At 45.5% G+C, this 25,869-nt stretch overlaps 1 protein-coding gene across 1 annotated transcript; it reads left to right on the forward strand.

Moving 5' to 3' along the window:
* Nucleotides 1–880: 880 nt before the first annotated feature.
* trim24 (tripartite motif containing 24) lies at nucleotides 881–25,346 on the forward strand (the record flags this gene model as incomplete). The annotated part of the gene is made up of 20 exons (XM_079755937.1): nucleotides 881–1,620; nucleotides 5,864–5,982; nucleotides 6,377–6,524; nucleotides 7,527–7,659; nucleotides 8,295–8,411; nucleotides 9,385–9,499; nucleotides 10,147–10,293; nucleotides 10,842–10,956; nucleotides 11,566–11,708; nucleotides 14,234–14,488; nucleotides 15,047–15,169; nucleotides 15,671–15,812; nucleotides 16,635–16,692; nucleotides 18,777–18,909; nucleotides 20,962–21,278; nucleotides 21,462–21,576; nucleotides 21,981–22,055; nucleotides 22,571–22,732; nucleotides 23,224–24,174; nucleotides 25,200–25,346. Exons 1-20 carry the CDS (start codon nucleotides 1,344–1,346, stop codon nucleotides 25,344–25,346), a joined length of 3,792 nt encoding a protein of 1,263 aa, XP_079612063.1. The 5' UTR covers nucleotides 881–1,343.
* Nucleotides 25,347–25,869: the final 523 nt, after the last annotated feature.

Raw genomic sequence — 25,869 nt, forward strand, 5'->3', positions numbered from 1 at the left:
AAGTTTATGAATCGCAGGTTATGACATTTTGTCACATTCATTATTCAGATTCGCTCCCTTGTCATCCGGTGTCACACCCAGGGTCCATAAATTGTTGGATGTTTGGGGGTCAGATAGCAATATTAAAATAAGCGCTGAGCGGTTAAAGGGTACAAATGAGTTAATGATTAAGTATCTAGTAAACTGTCAGGGGATGACTGCTTTAATTTCGTTTTTTCAGTTTCTAAAGATTTCAAAAACTGATAGAATGTAAGCAATAGTTTGTTTGTTGTTATGATTTATTTGTTTTGGTTTGTAGATGTTGTTCAATATAAGTTATATATAGTACTTCTATCTTTGTTGTATTCAGGGAATGGGTTAACCTTGCGATCGTTTGTGCTTGGCCCATGAATATCTTTACTGTACCGACAGCAATATATTGTTTCTCTTCTGACAAATGTAATTATTGTCAGTTGCTTTGGATTAAAGCGTCCGCTAAATGCCCTAAATGTAAATGTAAATAAGAGTATAAATCAGGATAAATCAGGATCCCTGATTTATACTTATTTTCAGACGGCTTAAGAGGTTAAGGGCCACATGTAATTAATATTATTCAGCACTCAGATTTTTTCTGAGTTCTGACTTTAATCTCAGAATTCTGAGTCTAAAGTCAGAATGAAAAGAGTTCTGACTTTAAAATCGCAATTCTGAATTTAATCTCAGAATTCTGATTTTAAAGACATCGATTTAATTAATTAAACATATTTAAATATTTGTACATTTATTTAGGAGCCAGTAAATCGAATGATCTCCACTCCAGTCCAGTGGGAGGCGGTAACGTGCCGATATTATGGGTGTTGGCCACCAATTAAAACAAGAGAAGAAGAAGAAGAAGGAGAAAACCTCTGTTTAGAAGTTAGCATTTCACTCATCAATTATTAGATGAAATATCGACTATAACTTCAATAATTAAACACTCGGCGTGGTTCCAGTTAAACGTACAGCATAGAAGTACTATAGAAGCCCGAGGAACGTGGTTTAAGGTGATCGATGTGCTCGTTATTTCAAGTTTTAAAGAAAGCTAGCGAAGCTAACGTAGCATCTGAACGGAGAGAAGTGGCTGCTATTATTCAGAGGTATTAGATGTTATTTCTGTTATCTTTCACGTTATTATGTTGTTCAGAGACAAGAAACGTCCGCAGGTGATCCCATTAAGGCGTCAATTATGGGATCCATAACGTGTTCATTTCGTCATATTGTTTAGCTTTGTAAACAATCGCTTGTTTCCAAAGGCGACGTACAGCCTCATTGATTATCGCTGGAAAAATAGTCGATACATCACAGGACACACAACATCCATCAAAATGGATGAAAACTCGGAAAATGTGGACAATGACGACATTGTGATCATCGTGGAGAACGAGGCGGAGAGTCTGCCGGCAGAGGAGGAGAGGCTGAAGCAGCTGGGGGCCAATTTCGGGCTCATGGACACTTGTCCCATCTGTAAACTGAGTCTGAACAACAGAGAGCCCAAGATCCTGCCCTGCCTGCACTCCTTCTGCAAGAGATGCCTACCGCCCCCCTTCAGGACCGCAGACCCGAGGCGGGACCCCCAGTTCCAAGTGGACCACAACAAACCAAGTAAAACAGAATAAGATTGACTCTTAACATCTTAAGTATCTTAGGCTTGGTTCCTCCACAGCCACACAGCAGCAACAATACAAGATACAGTAAATAAATATTAGTAAAAATAAGTAGCAGCATAGCATAATAAATAATAATAACAAAATAAATTAAGTAATAATAAGAGAAACCAAGACAGTGGTAATAAATAATAAGTAATGAGCTGTAGTAAAGTGTTTGAGTGGTAGTGGTAACAGCCACGGATGATTCAAGTGCAAAAATGCTATGAAAATTACAGAAAAAAAAGTATTTGTTTTAGTGTGTGTGGTTGGTTTGGGGTAGTGTATTATTAGGAAGTGTTATTTCTGTGGGTCAAATATTAGAACGAATCACCTTTCACACCCATCAACATGTTAATGGAGATGCTAGTATCTGTTCTGGGCTGTGTCTATGCATTGCCTTCCCCTAGTCAGATTTTGCAGACGCGAATTTAAAGGGGAAATGGATCTATTTCATTAAGAAGCAGGTTGAGGCGTTTATTTCTTTCTGAAGGTTGCCTTACGGTAGACTGGACAGAGGGCAGTCAAACGCTCTGACCAACTATCTTGACCCTGTAAAGTTGTTGTACAATTCATGTACGACCGCTGTAACAGAACGACTTGCTATAATGAATTGCATTAAAATGCTTGCAAATCAACTACACATGTGACCTGCCAACAGCCATTGGATGATGGAATTGAGCATTTGGCAGAAAAAAAAAAAGCAAAACCTTTCATTGATCAGTGGATTATCAAATCCTGCATGTTAAAAGGCTACATTCAAGAAGGTAATTTTGTAGCCTGACTAGGGATAGAAATAAGATGGTAGCAGCATCACCATCTACACCACCAAGAAATACCCCAAATAACCAGTTTTTTGGGAAATGTTTTTCCATTATTTTCTCAGGACATCTTCCACAAATGTACACATTTCACAAAATCTGCGAGGGTCCCCATGGGGTCCTCTCCCATGGGGTCCTCTCCCGTGGGGTCTTATCCCATGGGGTCCTCTCCCATGGGGTCCTCTCCCATTGGGTCCTCTCCCGTGGGGTCTTATCCCGTGGGGTCCTCTCCCGTGGGGTCTTATCCCATGGGGTCCTCTCCCGTGGGGGGTCCTCTCCCATGGGGTCCTCTCCCGTGGGGTCCTCTCCCATGGGGTCCTCTCCCGTGGGGTCTTATCCCATGGGGTCCTCTCCCATGGGGTCCTCTCCCGTGGGGTCTTATCCTGTGGGGTCTTATCCCATGGGGTCCTCTCCCATGGGGTCCTCTCCCGTGGGGTCTTATCCCGTGGGGTCTTATCCCGTGGGGTCTTATCCCATGGGGTCCTCTCCCATGGGGTCCTCTCCCATGGGGTCTTATCCCATGGGGTCTGCATTGTTGCTCCGCCATGTTTGTACAGAAGCCCAGAGTGGACAAACGGCTCTAGACAGAACATTTAAAAAAAAAAAGTGTTTTCGGTTAATGGTTCTGTGAAAGAGGTCCGTAGCCATGTCCCAATGGCTTTGACTTCTTTGTGATTCTTTTTGAGTACCGTCGTTGTGCAAGAGTGTTGTAATGAGCATTGTTGTATATGGGATGCGTACGTCTCCTAGATGCTAGACCTTCTTGTAGCAATGCCTCGTAGAGCCTAGTCGAGCTTTTCACACTTTTTAACGCAAAGTGTAAAGTCGTGTTGTGAATGGCAGTTGGGGATGAGTGGGATTATGATGAATGGGGGTGTGCGGTCTTAAATACATCCATGCTTTGGAGACTTGCATTTTTCGTTGTTTCCCTTTTCAATCACTGAAAGTAGGCTGTCATTCTTTTGGTATATAAATGTAGTTCACCATTATGGATCCAATAAGAGGACTGTGTGTTAAGAAACATAAATGGGCTGTGACTTTGGCCATGTCTTACAGCATACAGTGTCCATGGTGACTTTGACAAAGATACATGATTGTGATTGGTTGAATATATTTATTCCCTTAGTAGAACTGTTAAAAATTGAACTTGGTGCAAATTAATAATTAGCAACATTCATTTAATTAATAATTAAATGAATGTTGCTTTTTCCCCAAACAGAGCTCTTGTATGTGTTTTAAAGAACCATTTAGCCCTATGATTTGAAATAATTTTAATGAAGTTGAAAAAAACAGCAACAAACAATCGTCTTCAATGTAGAAGGCTCTTTACTTTTATTAAGCTTTGACCAATAGTTTTACATTTACACACTAATCATAACTCTATAAAGGTATCTTATCCCTTGACACTCTATGCTGTCATTGACGATGTCATCCTTTGGGAAGTACCGATTGGCACACACAATACAGGCCACAATCTGCAACCTCACCGCTAGTTGCTTGTAATTCTTACACGTAAAATAAAAATACGTTGATCTGTATTTTATATAATCCATATGCTGTTCACCGAGGCTGGAGCTTCACTGATAAACTTATTCTTGCACTGTTTTGGCTGTTTTTAGAGCTTGCAGGATACACTTCCAAACAGCCATTTAAATGTTGTGTCCAGTCGAATTGCATTTTCGTGAGGCTGTTGTTTAGGGCAGGGCAGGGTGCTTTGTAATTAGCTGGCTTTGCTTGGAAGCCCAGACTCTCGAGCTAGTTTGCCCACACTGCAAGACACACAGGATACATACCGGCCCTGCCCAACTTGAAGAAAGCTCTCACACTTCACCACATGTGCCATCGCCCAACCCCCCCTCTCTCTCTCTGTCTCTAGGGACCCTACTCCTCTCTGTCTCTCTATCTCCACACCTCTAGAGGCCTTAACAGATGGAGGCCCCGTGGTTGAAGCTGCCTCAGATTCTCTTTGTATCGGTCACGTTACAGTTGCTCTGGTTGGATTTTACAATGTTGTCGTGCTGCAGCCATGAAAGGATATCTCCAAATCAAAATGGGAAACTGCGTAACTCCGGCGGTGCTCTGGCTGGTTTCCGATGTAGGCGCTGTGCGATCTCGCCCCAGACTTGGCTTGGCGTTGTCGATCCTCTGGATCAGAGATGACCAGTCGTGAGATCTCCCCCCAGACTTGGCTTGGCGTTGTCGATCCTCTGGATCAGAGATGACCAGTCGTGAGATCTCCCCCCAGACTTGGCTTGGCGTTGTCGATCCTCTGGATCAGAGATGACCAGTCGTGAGATCTCCCCCCAGACTTGGCTTGGCGTTGTCGATCCTCTGGATCAGAGATGACCAGTCGTGAGATCTCCCCCCAGACTTGGCTTGGCGTTGTCGATCCTCTGGATCAGAGATGACCAGTCGTGAGATCTCCCCCCAGACTTGGCTTGGCGTTGTCGATCCTCTGGATCAGAGATGACCAGTCGTGAGATCTCCCCCCAGACTTGGCTTGGCGTTGTCGATCCTCTGGATCAGAGATGACCAGTCGTGAGATCTCCCCCCAGACTTGGCTTGGCGTTGTCGAACCTCTGGAACAGAGATGATCAGTCGTGAGACTTCGTTTCCAGTAAACCATTCTAGTAATGGTGTGTGATTGCGTGACGAGTTCTTGTTCACTTAAGTATACATTTGCATCCTGACGGTCTTAGTGTCGGACCAGTTAGACACCACAAAGTCCAAGGATTTGTTTCCCATTGAATCAACCCTTTTGAATTGTAATCAACAATGTATAACTGTAAGCACGAGAAACACAAATCAAATCAGTAGGGCTGGGTATTGCCAGGTACCTCACAATTCAATTCAATTCTTTTGGTCTTAAATAGATTCGATTTCGATTTGATATTGATACAATTGCTTCGATATCGATTCAATAATACATGCAGATGACAAAAATACCTACATTTTATTTAGAATTAACCATTTCAAAATTAATTAACCATTTAAATAATCATAACATGGACGAATGTAAAAGGACATGTACATTTAGGCATACTCGCTTCTAGATTACAATGACTGAGTATGTTTCTTTTTTTTTGTGGAAATAATCGATTTAAAAAAAATTCTGACTCGAAATTGAATCAAGAACAAATAAATTGCAGTGCATTGATAAATCGATATTTTTACCCAGACCTACAAATCGGTTTATGTTCATCACTATGGTCATTATTGTAATCTTTGTATGCTGTGTGGCCACGGTCTCCTGTCCTCTGGTCTAGGAACAGTGGTTGTGGTTTTTAAATGGTCAAACCAGTGAGGAGAACACCAAGCATGTGACCAGCGAAAGATGTTCCCTCCGTGTCTCATCGTTTGCGCGTCTCTCCCTTCCACTAGTGGGCGCTATCCGCTGTCCGGTCTGCAGACAGGAATGCTGGGAGATGGACGTGTTGGACAACTTCTTCGTCAAGGACTCTGCGGAGATGCCGAGCAGCACGGTGGAAAAAAACAGCCAGGTCAGTCGGCCCTCGCCTGCAGTAGTTAGTTGGGGTGTTTACCTGGGTGTGGTCTTCACCTGGTTGGGGTCTTCACCTGGTTGGGGTCTTCACCTGGTTGGGGTCTTCACCTTGGTTGGGGTCTTCACCTGGTTGGGGTCTTCACCTTGGTTGGGGTCTTCACCTGGTTGGGCTCTTCACCTTGGTTGGGGTCTTCACCTGGTTGGGGTCTTCACCTTGGTTGGGGTCTTCACCTTGGTTGGGGTCTTCACCTTGGTTGGGGTCTTCACCTGGTTGGGGTCTTCACCTTGGTTGGGGTCTTCACCTGGTTGGGGTCTTCACCTGGTTTCCATGGTGACCAGGGGGCTGTTGAGACCTGAGGTGGGCTCACACCTGTTCCTCCGCTCCCGTCCAGGTGTGTATGAGCTGCGACGACAACACAGAGGCCACGGGCTACTGCGTGGAGTGCGTGGAGTTCCTGTGCGTCACCTGCATCGAGGCCCACCAGAGGGTCAAGTTCACCAGAGATCACACCATTCGGCAGAAGGAGGAGATGTCCCCAGGTAATATACCGTCAATTATCATCAATCGATATGTTCCGATGCAATTTTTCCTTCCTAGGACTGATTCCGATCCTGAACTTGAGTATCTGCCGATACGAGTATATCTTCTCGTAGCCAAGCGTGAGCATCCATGTTTTTCCGACTTGGTAGCTCGAACGCATGTAGGTCGGACATGATCTTTTTTTTTTCTATTCCAACTTTCGAGCTCCGACCATTAACGAACGCAGCACAGCACGTGTTTGTGATGTTCTTTGCCTGTGTAGTAAATTAACTAGTTATGTGATGGTATCGGATCGGCGCATAGACTTGTGTACGTGCCGATACCCCATTTTAAGCAGTATCGGAGGAATGCTGGTATCGGAACAATTCTAATAATGAACCACAACATCCCAAAAAGTGCCTGTCCCTAAGATAACCATTGTCTTAGCCACTACTGGCTATTTTCATTTTCTCAGTTGTGTCTTGACAGCAGGACTATGGAGGGATCGGGTTTCAATGTTGAAGTTGCCACCATCTGTGATATTCCCTAATAGACTCATTTTCACACAGGTGTAATCACAGGCTAAACACCTGTTGCTCATTATACCGATTATGGGTCTGTCCCTTTATCTACCAGGGCACAGGTAGTAGACTTATCTCAACTCAATAAGGTCACTTCAATTGAATTGTATTTATATAGCCCTTAATCACAGGTACAGTCTCAAAGGGCTTAACAGGCCATATATGTATGACACCGCCCCTGACCCTGGCCCTCCAGAGGGCAAGAAAAAAACTCCCTTACTTCTTGTGCCCTGGTACACAAAAGTAACAGACCCGTAATCCATATTGGGATGAGGCCTCTGTAAAGGGTCTCGACCCCCCCTTACGCATGCAAGGGCAAGGAACCCTCATATTCGTACCAGCGGTCCTCTTTCAATTGAACGGATCACAATGACGTCTCGCCGCCTGTTGATTGCTGTGTCTTCGACATGTCTAACCTTCTAATTGGCTGTGGGCTTCCAGAAGCGGTGGGGATGTCGACGCAGCGGCCCGTGTTCTGCGACGTCCACAAGCAGGAGCCGCTGAAGCTCTTCTGCGAGACGTGCGACCGCCTCACCTGTAGGGACTGCCAGCTGCTCAAACACAAAGACCACAAGTACGGCGTCCTCCGCCTGCATCTTCACACCGCGCCTTCACTCACGGGTCTATCTGAGCTGGGCCAAAAGGGGGGATTGTGTTCATCAGGGTCTCCGTGGGTCCTTAAAAAGTCTAAAATCCAGTCATCAGCGTTTTAGGCCCTCAAATATCTTAAATAGGATTGTGAATGGTCTTCAAAATGGATTGTTTTCACAACTTTTTTGACTCTCTGACAGTCCAGACATACAGCGGCCCACTGTAACAGTCAGATTAACCCCTATGGCATTTTATGTTGTTTACACTGGCTCTAGTAGGATCAACGTTTTGGTTTCATGAAGCATCACATATTATACTCTTACACGCTTACTCTTACAGTTCTTTTCAGATTTAAATTTCATATGTAAAATTAACGTTTTTTTTACTTTTTATTAAACCGTCTGCTCTTTAACTTCCCCTCAAGGATTAAGAAAATGCTTCATTCATTAGCTGGGTGTTGATCCATGGGGTGGTTCTGTTGATCCATTGGGTGGTTCTATGCAGCTACCATCCTTTATGTTTTTTAAGCTGTGTGTTGACACTTGGTGCGGTTCTCTGCATCTACCAGCTGTAATGGTTCCTAAGCTGTGTGTTGACACTTGGTGTGGTTCTCTGCAGCTACCAGTTCCTGGAGGACGCGTACAGGAACCACCGGCAGTACCTGGAGAACATGACCCAGCAGCTACAGCAGAAGAGGAAAGCCATCGAGGAGGTGTCCACCTGCATCAGCTCTGGGTAACAGACACCCAGAAAGACTCAATTCTCTGCACTTTGCAGCGTTTCCCCCCATTCATTTTATGCATGCAGTCATCCATAATCAGCCATGCACAAACTATTTCAAATTACTGTATTCAAACGGTTTTTCACGGCAAATGCTACCTCGTTCTGTCCAGATGTTTTGCGTTTTTAGAAACCCATTTTGAGAGCGTATGCAAAATGACTTCCTCTTAATAAGTACGTGTGCCATCTTCCGATATCAATACTTCCTTGTGTACACTTAAACGAAGTACACTATCCGCACTCACTAAGTGCGCTAATTTTCAGATGTCAGTGTTGTTCCAAATCGAATACTCCGTGGGGCACTAACCGGAAATCAAGATCACGACTGCCGCCGCGGCTCCTCCCGTGCAATAAACATCCCACTTTGAACGGCGAACTCTTTACGCCCAGCAGCTATAAAAAGCTATAAAAGCTATAAAAACTACAAAATGACTCTATTAATGCAGGCTATGTGGAAAATGCGCCGACTTTGGCTTAGCCCTCTTCCGCTACGTAGCTAAGATGGCTGCCGTTGAGTACGAAAAGTGTACATCGATCGACACTTTGCGATTTGACCGTTTTGAGTACACCATCCGGGTCCTTTCAGTACACTTACTTTCGCCCAATCTGAATCTGAACGCCCTACGTACTCAAACTTAGGCTAGTAAGTACGGATAGTATGGATATTGGAACACGGCAATGGTGTTAGAAGGACGTGTATTGTGTGTCTATATCGTTGTTTCTCTAACTTTTTCTACTAGTGTACCCCCTCCAACATATATTAGAGTCCTTAGAGTTGTTGTTTTTTTAAATACATATTTTTTTACAAGCATTTTCAGGAGGACCAGCTGCAGTACTGGAACTGCAGCTGGTACTCCTGAAAAGGCTTGTAAAAAAGATATCCCCCATTTGGGAACCATTGGTCTTTAACATATTGTTCTGCTCCCAGGCTGCAGCAGGTGGACGAGAACCGCAAGCTAGTGACCAATGAGATCAAGAAGTCCATCTGCAGTCTGATCATGGAGATCAACCGCAAGGGCAAGATCCTGGTCAACCAGCTGGAGGTCCGTCCAAACCTTTATTGACACTGTGACAGCTTTATTGACACTCACATTAAAGCATTAAGCAACACACAAGACGATATCCAGTCAGTTACATTACAACACTATGTCCAGTCAGTCACATTACAACATAACACAATATCCAGTCAAGCACATTACAACATAACACACAACATCCAGTGACTTGTATTAATAAAATCACACAATGTCCCACCCTAACTTCCAAACATGTCTAGTCATCCTACGGTTTTCTCAAACCATCCAAAGCATTTCCTGCTGTTTTGTGTCCCATGCATACATACATATGTATGGTATAAAGAACATTAGTATATGCTATACGTGAACCTCCTAAGATGGCGCAATTTGATTGGTTCGCTATCTCGGGTTATGGGTTAATATCCCATGATTGAGAACTCGGGATTATTGTTTTCCTGCGTGTGACGGTCGTCTCGTCACGCTAATAAAAACAAATAAATCCCGGCAAAAAGTGTTATCTTGTTTATTTTTGGAGCGTTCACGTGTAGTTCATACTAAAACAATCATTCAAAATGATTCGCGAGGTGAATAATCGTTAGTTAGAACCCGACTTCCTCCCCGCTGGTTAACCCCCACTGTAACGTCCGTGGTGCACGTTCTGCGGATGTCTTCAGACCTTGACCAAGGACCACGAGATCGGGCTCAAGAAGCAGCAGGACGAGGTCTCCTCACTGACCAGGCACCTGGACCACGTCATCCGCTTCACCAAGTGGGCCACCTCCAGCCACAGCACCACGGCCCTGCTGTACTGCAAGAGACTGGTGAATACACCCCCCACGTCCACCCCCACTCACCGTAGAGCTGCTGTCAGTCCGGTCAGAGTTCACCCCCACACCCCTCTTACGCACTTATTGTATGTTGTACATCCTGGCACTTAAAAACAGTGCTTAGTGTTGTGTAGCACCTTATCCTAGCTGTCTTTGTTGTGTACGGGGAATGGGTTAACCTAGAAATTGTAAGTGCTTGGCACTTGGTTCTATGAACATCCTTACTTTACAGACAGCGATGTATCGTTGTTTCTCTTTATTCTGCCAAATGTACTTGTTGTAAGTCGCTTTGGATAAAACCGTTGGCTAAATGCCCTGAATGTAAATGTAACATTGATATTACAGACGGATGTTGGATGGGTTGACAATGTTGGGGTCTCTTGACCTATGACCTATTAATCATGACCTACGACCTAAGAAGCGGTCACACACCATTAACGGGTTGGGAACCACTGCCTCGGTGTATAGTCATGAGGGGTGCGCCGGAGGTCCTGCTCTCCACCTCTGACCTTGCATGCTGACTGTAGTTTTCTCGGTCTCAGATCCTGTTCCAGATCCACTACCTGATGCGGGCCAACTGCAACCCGTCCATCGTGCCCCAGAGCTCGGTCCGCTTCCAGTGTCGCTCGGGCTTCTGGGCCTCCAACGTCGACCTGGGTAGGAACCGCCGCGTTTCACAACACGGGCTAACTCATTATCTCCGTTACACACCGGGCAAACTCATTATCTGTGTTACACACCAGGCTCACTCATAATCTCTGTGTTACACTACGGGCTAGCTCATTATCTCTTTTTCACACCGGGTTAAGTATCTCTGTGCTAACTCATTATCTCTCTGCCAACTCATTATCTCTGTTACGCACTGTGCTAACTCATTATCTCTCTGCCAACTCATTATCTCTGTTACGCACTGTGCTAACTCATTATCTTTGTGCTAACTTATTATCTCTGTTACACACTGTGCTAACTCATTATATTTGTGCTAACTCATTATCTCTGTGTTTCACACTGTGCTAACTCGTTATTCTGTGTTAAATAATGATAATGATAATAATGGTAGATTACTTGAGAGGTTGAGATGAAACCGGTGAGATAAAACGGAGACTCGCTGAAATGATTTGAAAGACGAGATGATACGGATGAGATTAAAGATGGAGAGAACTGAAATCAAACAAAGACCTGAACAGGTAAATCGGATCTGTGAACTGATGTGTACGGCGATCTTGACGACTAGCGATGAGTGTTTAAACGCGCGTTTCCCTCCAGGTTCTCTTCTGGTGGAGAGGGCCCCTGGCCGCCAGCCCGTGGCCAACCCCCCCATGCCCCCGAGAGGTGAAGGGTCGTCGGGGAGTCTGTCGGCCGCCAGCCAGCAGCAGCGCCAGAGCACCCTCGCTCAGCTGCAGATGCAGGTAGACCCCTTCTCTCTCTCTCTTTAGGCAGGGTGCTACCGGCCAGGCTGCTCTGCTTACCGGCTGTTCCTTTAGGCAGGGTGCTACCGGCCAGGCTGTTCTGCTTACCGGCTGTTCCTTTAGGCAGGGTGCTACCGGCCAGGCTGTTCTGCTTACCGGCTGTTCCTTTAGGCAGGGTGCTGCCAGCCCGGCTGCTAACTCTATAACTTTATAACTGTACTGTAGTCTGTGTATCCTGTACAGTATATAACTGTATATAACTATATAACTGTACTGTAGTCTGTCTCCTGTACAGTATATAACTGTTTATAACTATATAACTGTACTGTAGTCTCTCCTGTACAGTATATAACTGTTTATAACTATATAACTGTACTGTAGTCTCTCCTGTACAGTATATAACTGTATATAACTATATAACTGTACTGTAGTCTGTCTCCTGTACAGTATATAACTGTATAACTATATAACTGAACTGTAGTCTCTGTATCCTGTACAGTATATAACTGTATATAACTATATAACTGTACTGTAGTCTCTGTCTCCTGTACAGTATATAACTGTATATAACTATATAACTGTACTGTAGTCTGTGTATCCTGTACAGTATATAACTGTATATAACTATATAACTGTACTGTAGTCTGTCTCCTGTACAGTATATAACTGTATATAACTATATAACTGTACTGTAGTCTGTCTCCTGTACAGTATATAACTGTATATAACTATATAACTGTACTGTAGTCTGTCTCCTGTACAGTATATAACTGTATATAACTATATAACTGTACTGTAGTCTGTCTCCTGTACAGTATATAACTGTATATAACTATATAACTGTACTGTAGTCAGTCTCCTGTACAGTATATAACTGTATATAACTATATAACTGTACTGTAGTCAGTCTCCTGTACAGTATATAACTGTATATAACTATATAACTGTACTGTAGTCAGTCTCCTGTACAGTATATAACTGTATATAACTATATAACTGTACTGTAGTCAGTCTCCTGTACAGTATATAACTGTATATAACTATAACTGTACTGTAGTCAGTCTCCTGTACAGTATATAACTGTATATAACTATATAACTGTACTGTAGTCTCTCCTGTACAGTATATAACTATATAACTGTACTGTAGTCTCTCCTGTACAGTATATAACTATATAACTGTACTGTAGTCTGTCTCCTGTACAGTATATAACTGTATATAACTATATAACTGTTCTGTAGTCTCTGTCTCCTGTACAGTATATAACTGTATATAACTGTACTGTAGTCTGTGTATCCTGTACAGTGTATATAACTGTACTGTAGTCTGTCTCCTGTACAGTATATAACTGTATATAACTATATAACTGTACTGTAGTCTCTGTCTCCTGTACAGTATATAACTGTATATAACTATATAACTGTACTGTAGTCTGTGTATCCTGTACAGTATATAACTGTATATAACTATATAACTGTACTGTAGTTTCTGTCTCCTGTACAGTATATAACTGTATATAACTATATAACTGTACTGTAGTCTGTCTCCTGTACATTATATAACTGTATATAACTATATAACTGTACTGTAGTCTGTCTCCTGTACAGTATATAACTGTATGTAACTATATAACTGTACTGTAGTCTCTGTCTCCTGTACAGTATATAACTGTATATAACTATATAACTGTACTGTAGTCTGTCTCCTGTACAGTATATAACTGTATATAACTATATAACTGTACTGTAGTCTGTCTCTTGTACAGTATATAACTGTATATAACTATATAACTGTACTGTAGTCTGTCTCCTGTACAGTATATAACTGTATATAACTAAATAACTGTACTGTAGTCTGTCTCCTGTACAGTATATAACTGTATATAACTAAATAACTGTACTGTAGTCTGTCTCCTGTACAGTATATAACTATATAACTGTACTGTAGTCTGTCTCCTGTACAGTATATAACTGTATATAACTATATAACTGTACTGTAGTCTGTCTCCTGTACAGTATATAACTGTATATAACTATATAACTGTACTGTAGTCTGTGTATCCTGTACAATATATAACTGTATATAACTATATAACTGTACTGTAGTCTCTGTCTGTTGTACAGTATATAACTGTATATAACTATATAACTGTACTGTAGTCTGTGTATCCTGTACAGTATATAACTGTATATAACTATATAACTGTACTGTAGTCTGTCTCCTGTACAGTATATAACTATATAACTGTACTGTAGTCTGTCTCCTGTACAGTATATAACTATATAACTGTACTGTAGTCTTTCTCCTGTACAGTATATAACTGTATATAACTACATAACTGTACTGTAGTCTGTCTCCTGTACAGTATATAACTGTATATAACTATATAACTGTACTGTAGTCTCTGTCTCCTGTACAGTATATAACTGTATATAACTATATAACTGTACTGTAGTCTGTCTCCTGTACAGTATATAACTGTATATAACTATATAACTGTACTGTAGTCCAATGCTCTACGTCAGGTGGAGAAGTTGGCCCAGCAGCCCAACCGCCCGCCCGTCCCCAACCACTGGTCGTGGTACCAGAACGTCAGGGTCCCAGGCCCCCTCCAGGGGGCCCCCGGCCCGCCCCCCCCCACCAGGCCCATCCCGGGCGGCTCGTCCCCCTCCCAGATGCCCCCCAGCCTGGCCCAGCAGAGGAGCAAGTACGGGGGGGCCCACCCCAATCCGCGCAGCCCCAGCTCCTCCATGCTCCACAACACCGGGTTCCCCCCGCAGGTAGGGAGGCGGACGGACGGGGAGGGGGAGGGTGGATGGATGGATGGATGGATGGATGGATGGATGGATGGATGGATGGATGGATGGATGGATGGATGATGTAGTGAGGGACGGTTGGACGGATTGATGGGGTGAAAAGTGAATGTGCTGACAGGAGGACGACGGTCGGATCGAAAAATGGATGAATGGATGTGCACAATAGTCTCGCCGTGTCTGTCAAACCTAACCTTTGACCCCTGCGGTTCCGTTCCCTAGGATCAGAGATGAATGGATGATGATGGAGTGAGGGACACTTGGCTGATTGGATAAAGGGAACCTGGATGGATGGATGAATGACTAAGAAAGGATGATGATGGAGTGAGGGACAGTTGGCTGATTGGATAAAGGGAACCTGGATGGATGGATGAATGACTAAGAAAGGATGATGATGGAGTGAGGGACAGATGGATGAATGGCTAGGAGGTTGACTGCGGCATAGCAGGATCAGAGATGAATGGATGTGCACAATAGTCCCAGGGCGTGCATGTCAAACCTGACCTTTGACCTCTTTGCTTCCAGTCCCTACGGGAACTGATCCACAGCTCCGGCTTCCCGCCCAAGCCCATGGACACCATGCAGGGGGCCTCCCGATACCCCCCCACACTATCCTCGGGGTCGGCCACGCAGGCCCTGCTTCACCAGGTACGACCCCCCCCCCCCCCCCCATCATGTCCCATAGGTAGAGTATAACTCCAGGTGTGGTTTGTATCTGGCCTGTTAGCATGCTAATAATGCTAACAGGCAGGTAGCTATGCTATATGGAGCTCCATGGTGGCACTGCGCTCGGTCCGCTGACCCCCATACGCTAGCACAGGGGTTGATAGTCTTGCGTGCTAATGGGGCTCTTTGCTAGCGTGCTAACAAATAGGAGCTAACGTGCTAATGCATGTGAGCCTGTATCATCTGACGTCTGAAGTCCTATGCATTCAATGTCTTCAGTTTGATGTATTCCTTTTGCTAAATTGACACATTATACGTATTTTCGTTACTCGAAAAATGTTGAGGCACCGGGCGGGGCCGACATTTTGCACATGTGAGCTTGCACACGAGCTCCCACGAGTGGGTCTGCCGCGACGCCACAACGGCCCGCCTGGCCCTCAGAGCTCCATGTGTTGACGGCTGCCCTGGTGTGTGTGGTTCCAGCGGGCCCTGAGCGACCCGTCCTTCCTGAAGCGCAGCGAGCCCGGCGGCGCGCCTCCCTCCATCACCATCTCCATCCCCAAGCCCAGCTACAGCGACCCCAGCCACGCCTCCGCCGCCGCCGCCGCCGCCGCCGACCGCAACGGTACACCCCCACCCGCTCTCCACCCAACTTCCTCCTACGTTTACACTTTACGTTCAGGGCGTTTAGCGGATGTTTGTCGGAAGAAAGAGAAACGACGATATATCGCCGTCGGTACAGAAAGCATGTTCATAGAACCAAGTGCCGAGCACTTACAATTGTCAGGTTAACCCATTCCCCGTATACAACAAAGATAGCAAGGATAAGATGCTTCACGATGCCAAGTACAATTTTAGTACAAAGTACCAGGATGTACAACATACAATAAGTCCATACATTAACAGCCAGGACGTACAACATACAATAAAGCCGTACATTAAGTGCCAGGATGCACATCGCACAACTCCACACACACACAAACACCCACTTCTGTCCCGTGGATGTACACCACGCACAAAATACATCCTTTTTAACGCATAGCTGGTCACCCCTAACGATAGGCTCACAACACAACTAAGACTAGCTTGCTATGTCAGGGTGTGATTTCTCTAATGTACGACAGAAAGCTTTTAGCTAAATGCAACCGGTCACCAAACAGGCTAAAGGATCGATGTTCCAGAACCTACAGGAAAACCAACACACACGTGACACAACACATTAGCGGTGGTGAAGGTTTTGTGTGTTATCAAATGTGTATTATGTCAAACTCTCATTGAAGGTAAAATTCTTATGTCAAGGCGAAAGTCATCTACATAGCACACAACCACACGGTATTGATAATAAACAAAAAAACACAATTGCTGAGGTATAAAGGAGAGTGTGAGTGCTCTGTGACGATGTCACCGTTCATCTATTGACCTTTTGACCTTCTCTTCTTCTCTAAAGCACAAGCAAGACAGATCTCGCCGGCGTCGAAGCCCTCGTCGTCAGAACGGGGAGCGGGGTGAGTTCTAGAACGACCAACGCCTCCTTTCAATCACGGAACTGTTAATGTGTGCTTTATGGGTGTGGTGACACTTGCCCACTCTGCCGACTTTCAATGATTTAATGTGATTTTAACTTTTTGACGTTATTTGTGAATTGTTTTGGGTGGGTTTCAAAGCACCTAGCTCATAACTTCATGTCTTTTATCGGAACAGAAGCTGTCTAGTAAAGTACCCATCACCCTTGGTCTGGACTGCTGGGTTAATGCATCCAGAAACATAAGCAGCGTTCCCTTAGCCAACAAGCAGCGCTTGACTCTTATGAATCACATTTGTTACGTAAATTAAGCACATAAGCTGCATAGCCACATGGCAGCAAGATCAAACATATAAGCCGTAATAACTACACACAGCCACAAGGGAGCAGGATCAAACATACAAGCTGTAATAACTACTCCAGCCACAGAAGGCAGCATCTTTAACCCAGACGCGGAAGTCGGAGCTAATACGTCACATGGGCCACGCCTAACTCGCTCACACGCGTGCTGAATACAATTCCCCTCCTTTTGCTTCATAGTTACATACCGAAATACTTAAACAAATAAAGTGAGTTATAAGAGATCCGGATTAGACTACTTTCTTCAAGAACACGGCACATTTCATGTGCAAGTTGGCTACTCATTCGGTTACAGCAAAAACATCCCCTTGACCCTAATGCGCTGACACGCAGCACAAATGACGTAAAACAGCCAGCTACATTGAGTCTTCTAAATGACTGTTTTGGGGAAATATGGTGATCAGGACACCATCACATGAAATCCACTAGTCAAAGCGAATCTCACCGAATCTACAAACTAAAAGTGTGGTTCAAGGATCACATCCCGTGTGTCAAGATGCTTATTGACAGTGTTGGGAAAGTTCACTTTCTTCGTGAACTAGTTCAAAGTTCAGTTCACAAATTTTAAAATGAACTAGTTCAGTTAATTGTTCATAATTCAAAAATTTGAACTAAGTTCACAGTTCCAAAAAATGAACTAGTTCATAGTTCTTTTTTTCAATATGTTGCTGTGAGCTTTTCATTTTTTTCGGGATTTTGAACATTGAGCCCCCTTTGTCTAGGATGATATAGAGTGGTTGAATCAAGTATCGTAGCGAAATACAGTTTCTATCGTGTTTTATTGCACATTTAGCGCATTTTGTAAATCCCATTGATTTCTGTTGGAAGACTCATTGCTCATTGGCGGAAACGGAAAGGGGGGGTGTTCACGTTTGATTGTAGTCTTTTCGCTCGGTTCTAGCCCTACTGATGAGATGGAGAACCGAGCGAAAAGACTACAACCAAACGTGAACAGCCCCCCTTTCCGTTTCCGGCCAACAAGCAATGATTCTAGGAGGTATTCTACTCCGCTGAGCTATGAGCCAGAGAGCTAACGTTATGGATTGTACATATTTATAATTCGAAATTCGTCTGAGCCTTTATACCACAAATACTCTAGGGTCTATAGCATATAACCGCTTCGCGTTTCAATGGGATTCGCGCTGGTCTATAATTTCTAAATAAAGTGTACATATTTATAATATGAAATTCATCCCAGCCTTTATATGACAGATACTATAGGGTCTATAGCATATAACCACCTTTTCTGATTACAGTTTAATGTAACAGTAAGCTGGCAACACCTCAACTGCAAATGAACCGCACGGAGATTACCATGGCAACCGGTCAAACAACACGGCGATCTGCGCGCGCATCCGCCGTGTTGATAGAGAAATAACCCCCCCATTGAACGAAGTTAAACCGAGTGAGCGTGCCGTTCACTGACACCAGAATGAACGCGTTCACAGTAACGTTCATCAGGCAGTAATACAGTACGTTCAGTTCACGTTCGCCCAAAATATGAACGAGTTCATGAACTTTCGTTCAGTGAACGCGTTCAGGCACAACACTGCTTATTGAATCCTGCTTGGAAGCAGACATGCTCAAGCTTAATACTTAGGTTTTAATGCATAATACTAGTGTGTGGTTGTGAGTGTGTGGATGGTGTATCCGTGTCTAAGTATCAGAGTATGTAGTGTATTAATGTGTGCTGTCTTTATCTTAAAGGACCACTTCGTGGGCGAAGCCGTACGTGTCGGAGCCCGCGACGCCGCCGACGTCCAAGCGCCGCCGAAGAGCGTCCCCCGGGCCCATCATCATCATCAAGGACGAGCCGGAGGACGAAGACGATGTCCACTTTGTAAGAGAATAACCCCCCTCAGCTAGCCGTTACCTTGGTGTTACTGCTAGCGGTTAGCTAGTTAGTTGATGATACCTGCTACCTCATAGTTGCTGCTAGCTCGTTGTAGTGTCTAGACGCTAGCTACTGGGTTGTAGTTATCGTGGGTGCTAACTGGGTGGGACTGCTAGCAGTTGGCCTGTTGTGACTGTTAACTTGTTTTTACTACGAGCTAGATGCTAGCTCAGTGTGACCGCTACGTTGTAGCTTGTTGCTGCTCTTAGCTTCTAGCTAGATGGGACTGCCATGTGGTAGCTCATTGTGAATCCTAGCAGCTACCTTGGTCTCACTAGCTGCTAGCCAAAAATTTGCTGCTATCTAATTGTAGCTGCCAGGTGCTTGCGCAATGCGTAATTCTTTTAATAATATAACTTATAGTTTAAGTTGTACTTTTTTGGGCATGGTGAGATATTTTGTATACCGGAAAGATTTTTTACTAAATGCTTATGTTTATACAGACCTAGGCTATTATTACATTCTATTGTTTTTCTACTTATGTCATGTAAAAATGTAATAAATAACATCACCCGGATATTTGGCAATTACTATTTATTTATTCATCATAGTTGAAATTATACGATATTTTAAATCATTTTATAGTTATATGTCAGTCAGCCCTGAACAATAATGATACCAAACTATTGACAACCCAACACAAAAAATTAGATAGGTAGGTAGAGCAGTTGTCTTGTAACCGAAAGGTTGCTGGTTCGGTCCCCAGCGCCCCCTAGCTGGGGGGAGCTGGGGAATGTGTGTTGATGTGTCCCTGAACAAGACACTTAACCCTAACTGCTCCTGACGAGCTGGCTGTTGACCCTGCCGTCTGTGTGTCACTGTGTGTATTAACCGATGTAAGTTGCTTTGGATAAAAGTGTCTGCTAATTGCCCTAATTGTAATTGTAATTAATTCCAGACAGGGAATTCACTAAATTGACAAAATAGTCAATAGATTGACAAAACAAATTTAATAATATTTACCTACATATATGTTTCTAAACAATGTGGGTTCCTAGTGCACCACAGACATGTATATAATTATTATATATATTTGAATCTATATAATTATAATGATACAAGGTAATAAGTCAGATGGGTTCCCCTGGTTGACCGCAACCAATCTCCTAAACCGTCTACTAAAAATAGTCTCACCAGGTCGATATACTTGTGCATTGTGGTGCTTGCAGTAGCTACTTGCATTTCATCCTAGACTGGTGGATATTGAGGCCTTTCTCCTTCTTGGAGATCTTGCCGCACAAACACCTGGAACTCTCGTCGTTGTTTGTTCATCGCTGATAGTCGTCCCTCTTTGTATCTGAGTAGGAATCCGTATTTCCCCCCCTGGTGGCTCCCTGAGGGTATCTCCTTCTTCACAGAGGGTGTGGTTAGGGCTCCTAACCCATGGCGCCCCTGTCACCGTCTTTCTCGAGCTGCCGTCTGTCTCTCCGTATAAATAGGTTTAATATTATGGTCATGTCAGACTCCTTTTCTGGGTGGTTTAACTACATTACCCAGAATGACTTGCCCCACCCACCCCTGTCATTTGAGCTGCAACTAGCCTATTTGATGGCTCCTAGTAAAGATGTCAAAGTGTTTCAAAGGCCATCTTAGCTGTGACGGCAGGGCGGCATGTGGCTCAGGAGGTAGAGCGGGTTGACTACTAACCTGAAGGTTGCTAGTTCGTTCCCGAGGTGTGTGTCGAGGTGTTCCTGAGCAAGAACCTCACCCAAAACTTCTCCTGATGAGCTGGCTGTCGCCTTGCGTGGTTGACGCCGCCGTCGGTGTGTGAATGTCTGCATGGATGCGTGAATGTTTAGCAATAATTGTAAAGCGCTTTGAGTCGCCGCTGGTTTATAAATGCAGTCCATCCATCTAGGCAGTAAAAACCAACCGTAGTGATACTAAAAATAATATAGTCCAAGTTATGGTGCCACTTTTTGTACCCTTCTTGACGTCTTCCTCTCCAGTATCGGCGCTGCAGTCTCATGTTTGTATTTTCATCTTTGTGGCCCCCAGGTTCAGTCTACAGTGGGGGCCAGTTTGCCGGACAGCAGCACAGGGGCCCAATCCCAGGGCCCCATACAGCCGGACCCACCCCAAGAGCAGATCCCGACCTCCGACCCCATGACCGGACAAGAAGAGCCGCCCCGACCACAGGAAGTGGCGGCGGTGGTGGCGGTGGCGGTGGGGGAGAAGAGGACGGGGCCGGAGGACGACCCCAACGAGGACTGGTGTGCGGTGTGTCAGAACGGAGGAGAGCTGCTCTGCTGTGATAAGTGTCCCAAGGTGTACCACCTGGCCTGCCACATCCCCACACTGCACGAGTCACCAAGGTAACGCACGCACTGAACACTAAACGCACTTAACACTAAATGCTCCATACAAACTCAGTTACCCTCCCTCCCTCCCTCCCTCCCTCGGGAGCGCTATCAAACCCTCTGCCTCCCTCTCATCTCTTTCTCTCCCTCCCTCTCATCTCTCAAACCCTCTGTCTCTCTCTCTCTGCCTCCCTCTAGTGGCGAGTGGTTCTGCTCGTTCTGCCGGGACCTGGTCTCTCCCGAGATGCGGTACGACTGCGACGACACCGCCCCCCCCACAGAAGACCCCTCCCTCCCCCCGGTGGACAGACGGGTAGGCTAGAATCACCTCCTTCACCACGGCCGTCACATATAGTAGCAACCATTTAGTAAACGTTAATCATTTATTGGCAATACTGAAGAAGAATTTTTTTCTTTGTATTATTTTTTAATAACTATATACTGATGGAAGTATAGTATCTGTGTACTCCCATGGCCCTGTTGCATGTGCATACACACATTAAACATGGCGTAATATAGTAATTATAGTATAGTAATAACAGTTACTAGAATTATAATGTGTTGTTACTTATGTTATGTCTATGACAATCTAGAAAGACATTAGACTAATTAATTTAATGAATGTTCTCATAACCCTGACATTGTGATGTTCACCCCCACGGAGGTGAACCACCGAACCGGTCCTGACCTGTTCTTCTTTCTCCCGGGTTATTCTAGAAGTGCGAGCGTCTGCTGCTCCGGCTGTTCGTCAACGACTTCAGCGCTGACTTCCAGCAAGCCGCCGCGCCATCGGTACCACAGCCCTTCCGTTAGCGTTAGCTGCTTTAGCTAGGCACGTTAGCATTAGCATGTGTACAGAGAACTTTAAAGGTGACATATTATACCACCAGGTGCCATACCACGAGTGTGATTAGCCGGATAGTCGAGCAACGTTGGCTCCAGTCCACTGGCTAGGCTGGTAGACCGATCTATCCAGCATACATCTAGGTGGACACGCCCACTTGTGATGTCACGACGCAGAGTTTCAAAACGGCTAATCACGCTCACCTGTCTGGTGGTATAATATGTCACCTTTTAAAGGGACCTTTTACACTTTGAAAAAATAAATAAATCATTCATTGATATGTAAATGAACAAATATATAATTGAATAACTACAGCTTATAAGACACAAATCTCCCATGAACCCACATCCATTCCAGACAGACCCAAGAGGCTTCAGTGTCTATGGTTGGGGGAAAGCTCTCCTATACAGTATATACTAAAACACAGAGCCCCTGTCTGTGTCTTTCCCCCCCCCCCCCCCAGGAGACCCGGCGCTACAAGGAGCTGATCAAGACGCCCATGGACCTCTCCATCGTGAAGCGGAGGCTCGAGTCCCGGTCTCCGGGGGACACACGCTACGTAGCGCCCGACCAGTTCATCACCGACGTCCGGCTCATCTTCTCCAACTGCGCCAAGTACTACAAGGTACCGGCAGCCAACACAGTTAAGCAAACGGGTCGGCTGGATGGTGTGCACGTGAGATACTGTATCTATTTCAATTCTAAATGCTATATCTATAAGTACTAAGTACAATAAGTAATAAGTACAAACAGTACTTAGCATTGTGTAGCGTCTTATCCTAACTGTCTTTGTTGTGTACGGGGAAGGGGTTAACCTAGCGATTGCTAGTGCTTGGCACTCGTTTCTATGAACATCTTTACTGTACCGACCGGTGATATAATGTTCATCTTTCTTCTGACAAATGTACTTATTGTAAGTCGATTTGGATGAAAGCGTCCGCTAAATGCCCTGAATGTAAAGTGTAAATGTATATCGAGTGCAAGCAAAGTAGACGTACGAGAGCAGCAGAACAGCCCTCTATCTAAAATGGAAAACATGTCGAGCAGAATCCATTTCTTTAGACGTTGCTCGTCCCGGTGCGGGGGTCTTAGCTCCTCCTGCTCCCCGCTCCCCAGGTGACGTCGGAGGTGGGCAGCGCCGGCCTCTACCTGGAGGACTACTTCGAGGAGCAGGTGAAGACGGTGTACCCGGACACGCTGTTCCCCGGGGGGCGAGAGGAGCGCATGATCCCCCCCCTGGAGGACGAGATAGAGGAGGAGGAGGAGGAGGAGGAGGCCTCCGAGGGAGGCGCGGGCCCCGTCGCCGGGGCCGACGGCAACGCGGCCGCCCCGACCCAGCTACCCGCCGGAGATTCGGGGATTCCTCCCATGGAGGAGGAGGAGGAGATGATGGAGACTGAGGAAGGAGGAGGAGGAGGAGGAAGAGGAGGCGCAACCGCAACCGCAGCTGAACAGAAGGATGAGGGGAGCGGCACGGAGGAGAAGGTAGTCTCCAAGGCAACCGGCACCGGAGGTGGCGGGGCCCTTCCTGACGCGGTGAAGCAGGAGCAGAACACGCCTGAGAAGGAGAACCCTCCGACCGTCTGCCCTGAGGAGCCCCCCACCGGGGGCCCGGGGGACAACGGGGGCCCCCCGGCTCCTGAGAAGACGCCGGCCCTCGAAGACCTACTGGCCCCAGTGGATCTGTTTGCCCCGGAGAACCAACCGCCCCCGGCATCTCCAGGGGAAGATTTGGCCTCGGAGGAACTAGGGGCCCCTGAGGCTATAAGGGCCCTTGACAATCCAGTGGCCCCGGCGTCTCCTGCTGAGCTGCAGGCCCCAGAGGACCTCCCGCCCCCTGAGGTCCAAAAGAGCCCGGCGTCACCAGACCCCCCAGCCTCGGAGGAACCAGAGGAGCCAGCGGCCGCCACCTGCCCAGAGGAGGAGCTCCCTCGGGCCCCTACACACAGCCTAGCTGCGGCCCCTGAGAGCCAGAAGGTGGAGCCAGCCGGCACAGCCAAAGAGGAGGAGGAGGAGGAGGAGGGAGGAGAAGAGGTGGATGAGGAGGAAGGAGAAGAGGGGGAGAAAGTGGAGGAGGAGGGAGTGGAAGAGGAGGAGGGAGTAGGAGATGAGGGAGTAGGAGATGAGGGAGTAGGAGAAGAGGAGAAAGAAGCAGGTGAAGGAGAAGAGGAAGAGAAAGAGACGGAAGGAGGAGAGGAGGAGGAGGAAATAGGAGTTGAAGAGGGGGAGGAGGAGGAGGAGGAGGAAGGAGGAGGGGAAGAGGAAGGAGAAGAGGCAAATTAAGGATGGCAGCAAAGAGGAGAAAGAAGATGGACAGATGAAGTCTTCCACAGACCCGTTCCTGCTCAAATCTCCATGTTTTTTTTCTTTTTTAGCTTTGCAATAGAAATACTGCAATAATGAACTCTGGATCGAAGACAGGAACACTATGTGCTGTTCTGCTGGTCAAACGGTTACAAGCAGATACTTTTTTTCTTTGTTTTATCGGAAGCACATCAATTGTAACCTTGTGTAGAGGGACTTCCTTAAGTTATGTTGGCGACGTCTGGCTCTAAATGCACCCCTGTGCATTGAGGACAGAGAGGACACTTGCATTATATACTGCATGCAACACATATGATTAATTGTTCCTGTTTCTTTTCTGCTATGTTTATGGAATTATGTAACTAACATTTGCTATTTGGATTCTACAGTATATTTCCGGGTTGGGTTTTATGTACCATGCAAGCATTGTTTGTTTGAATTAAAGGAAATATGTGTCAAGACAAGAGATGTGTGTTGAAAAATGTGGTTCTGTTTCAACACGCATAGAGGAATATGCCGATGTTAAATTCTTTTCTTGCTGACACTGCATACTTTGTGTTGAAATCACCCAACAACACAACCTATCCATTTTTAACAGAGGAGCTGTAAAACTAAATAGTTTGGCAATATCGGACAATTTTATTGTGAAACCAAATGTGTGTGAACCCAGATGAATGTACTTTTTGGGCAGAAAAGTTGTTAGAAAAGACTCCCACCAGATCCTGGTGGGAAAGACAGGTTGCCAGATCTTGGTGTGGTAGACGGGTTGCCAGATCTTGGTGTGGTAGACGGGTTGCCAGAAGTGTATTCAGCTAAGCTGCAGACTCCTAGACTTCACTGCTACCTCCGCTAGTCCATTTCTTTTTAAATCCATTGGCGCCCCCATTATCCCCCTTTACCGGCTCAGCCTACTGGGCAGATATGTTGCCATCTAGAGCTTCAACAGTCATAACAGGCGTTCCTCCCATGCCTGCACAGCGATTGGGAATGTTGGTCCCATGTTGACCTCCTGAGTTCCAGTATGTTCATTAAAGACACTCCCACTCACTTCCTACTGACCGCCACGGTCAAGAACGTGGCCACATCGTATGAGGGATGGATTTCTAAGGTGAGATGTTGTCCAATTCTTAATTGAGATTCAAACGTGTGTTTCCCTCTTGATGCTAAGCAATGCTGTGCAGGAGGTCTACTGTTTGATTCCGACCTCAGCCAAACCTATTGTGAGACGGGGCACAAAATCGAATGCCGTCTTCTAGCTTTATATTATAGCAGTACCCCCCCCCGCGGGGACATTCTTTCAGCTGAGTAGGCCTACCCCTTCCCCGGCATCAAAATATTTTTGGGAGAAGCTTACAACATTTTGGTGTTTCTGGATGTGCTTTCTCTTGCACGGATTCTCATTGCTCCTTCTTTTCAGATTTACGTCTCAACCACTTTGAAATTGAAACTTGACTTTGA

The sequence above is a fragment of the Pollachius pollachius genome (genome assembly GCF_949987615.1).
Source record: "Pollachius pollachius genome assembly, chromosome: 18".
Lineage (NCBI taxonomy): Eukaryota > Metazoa > Chordata > Actinopteri > Gadiformes > Gadidae > Pollachius > Pollachius pollachius.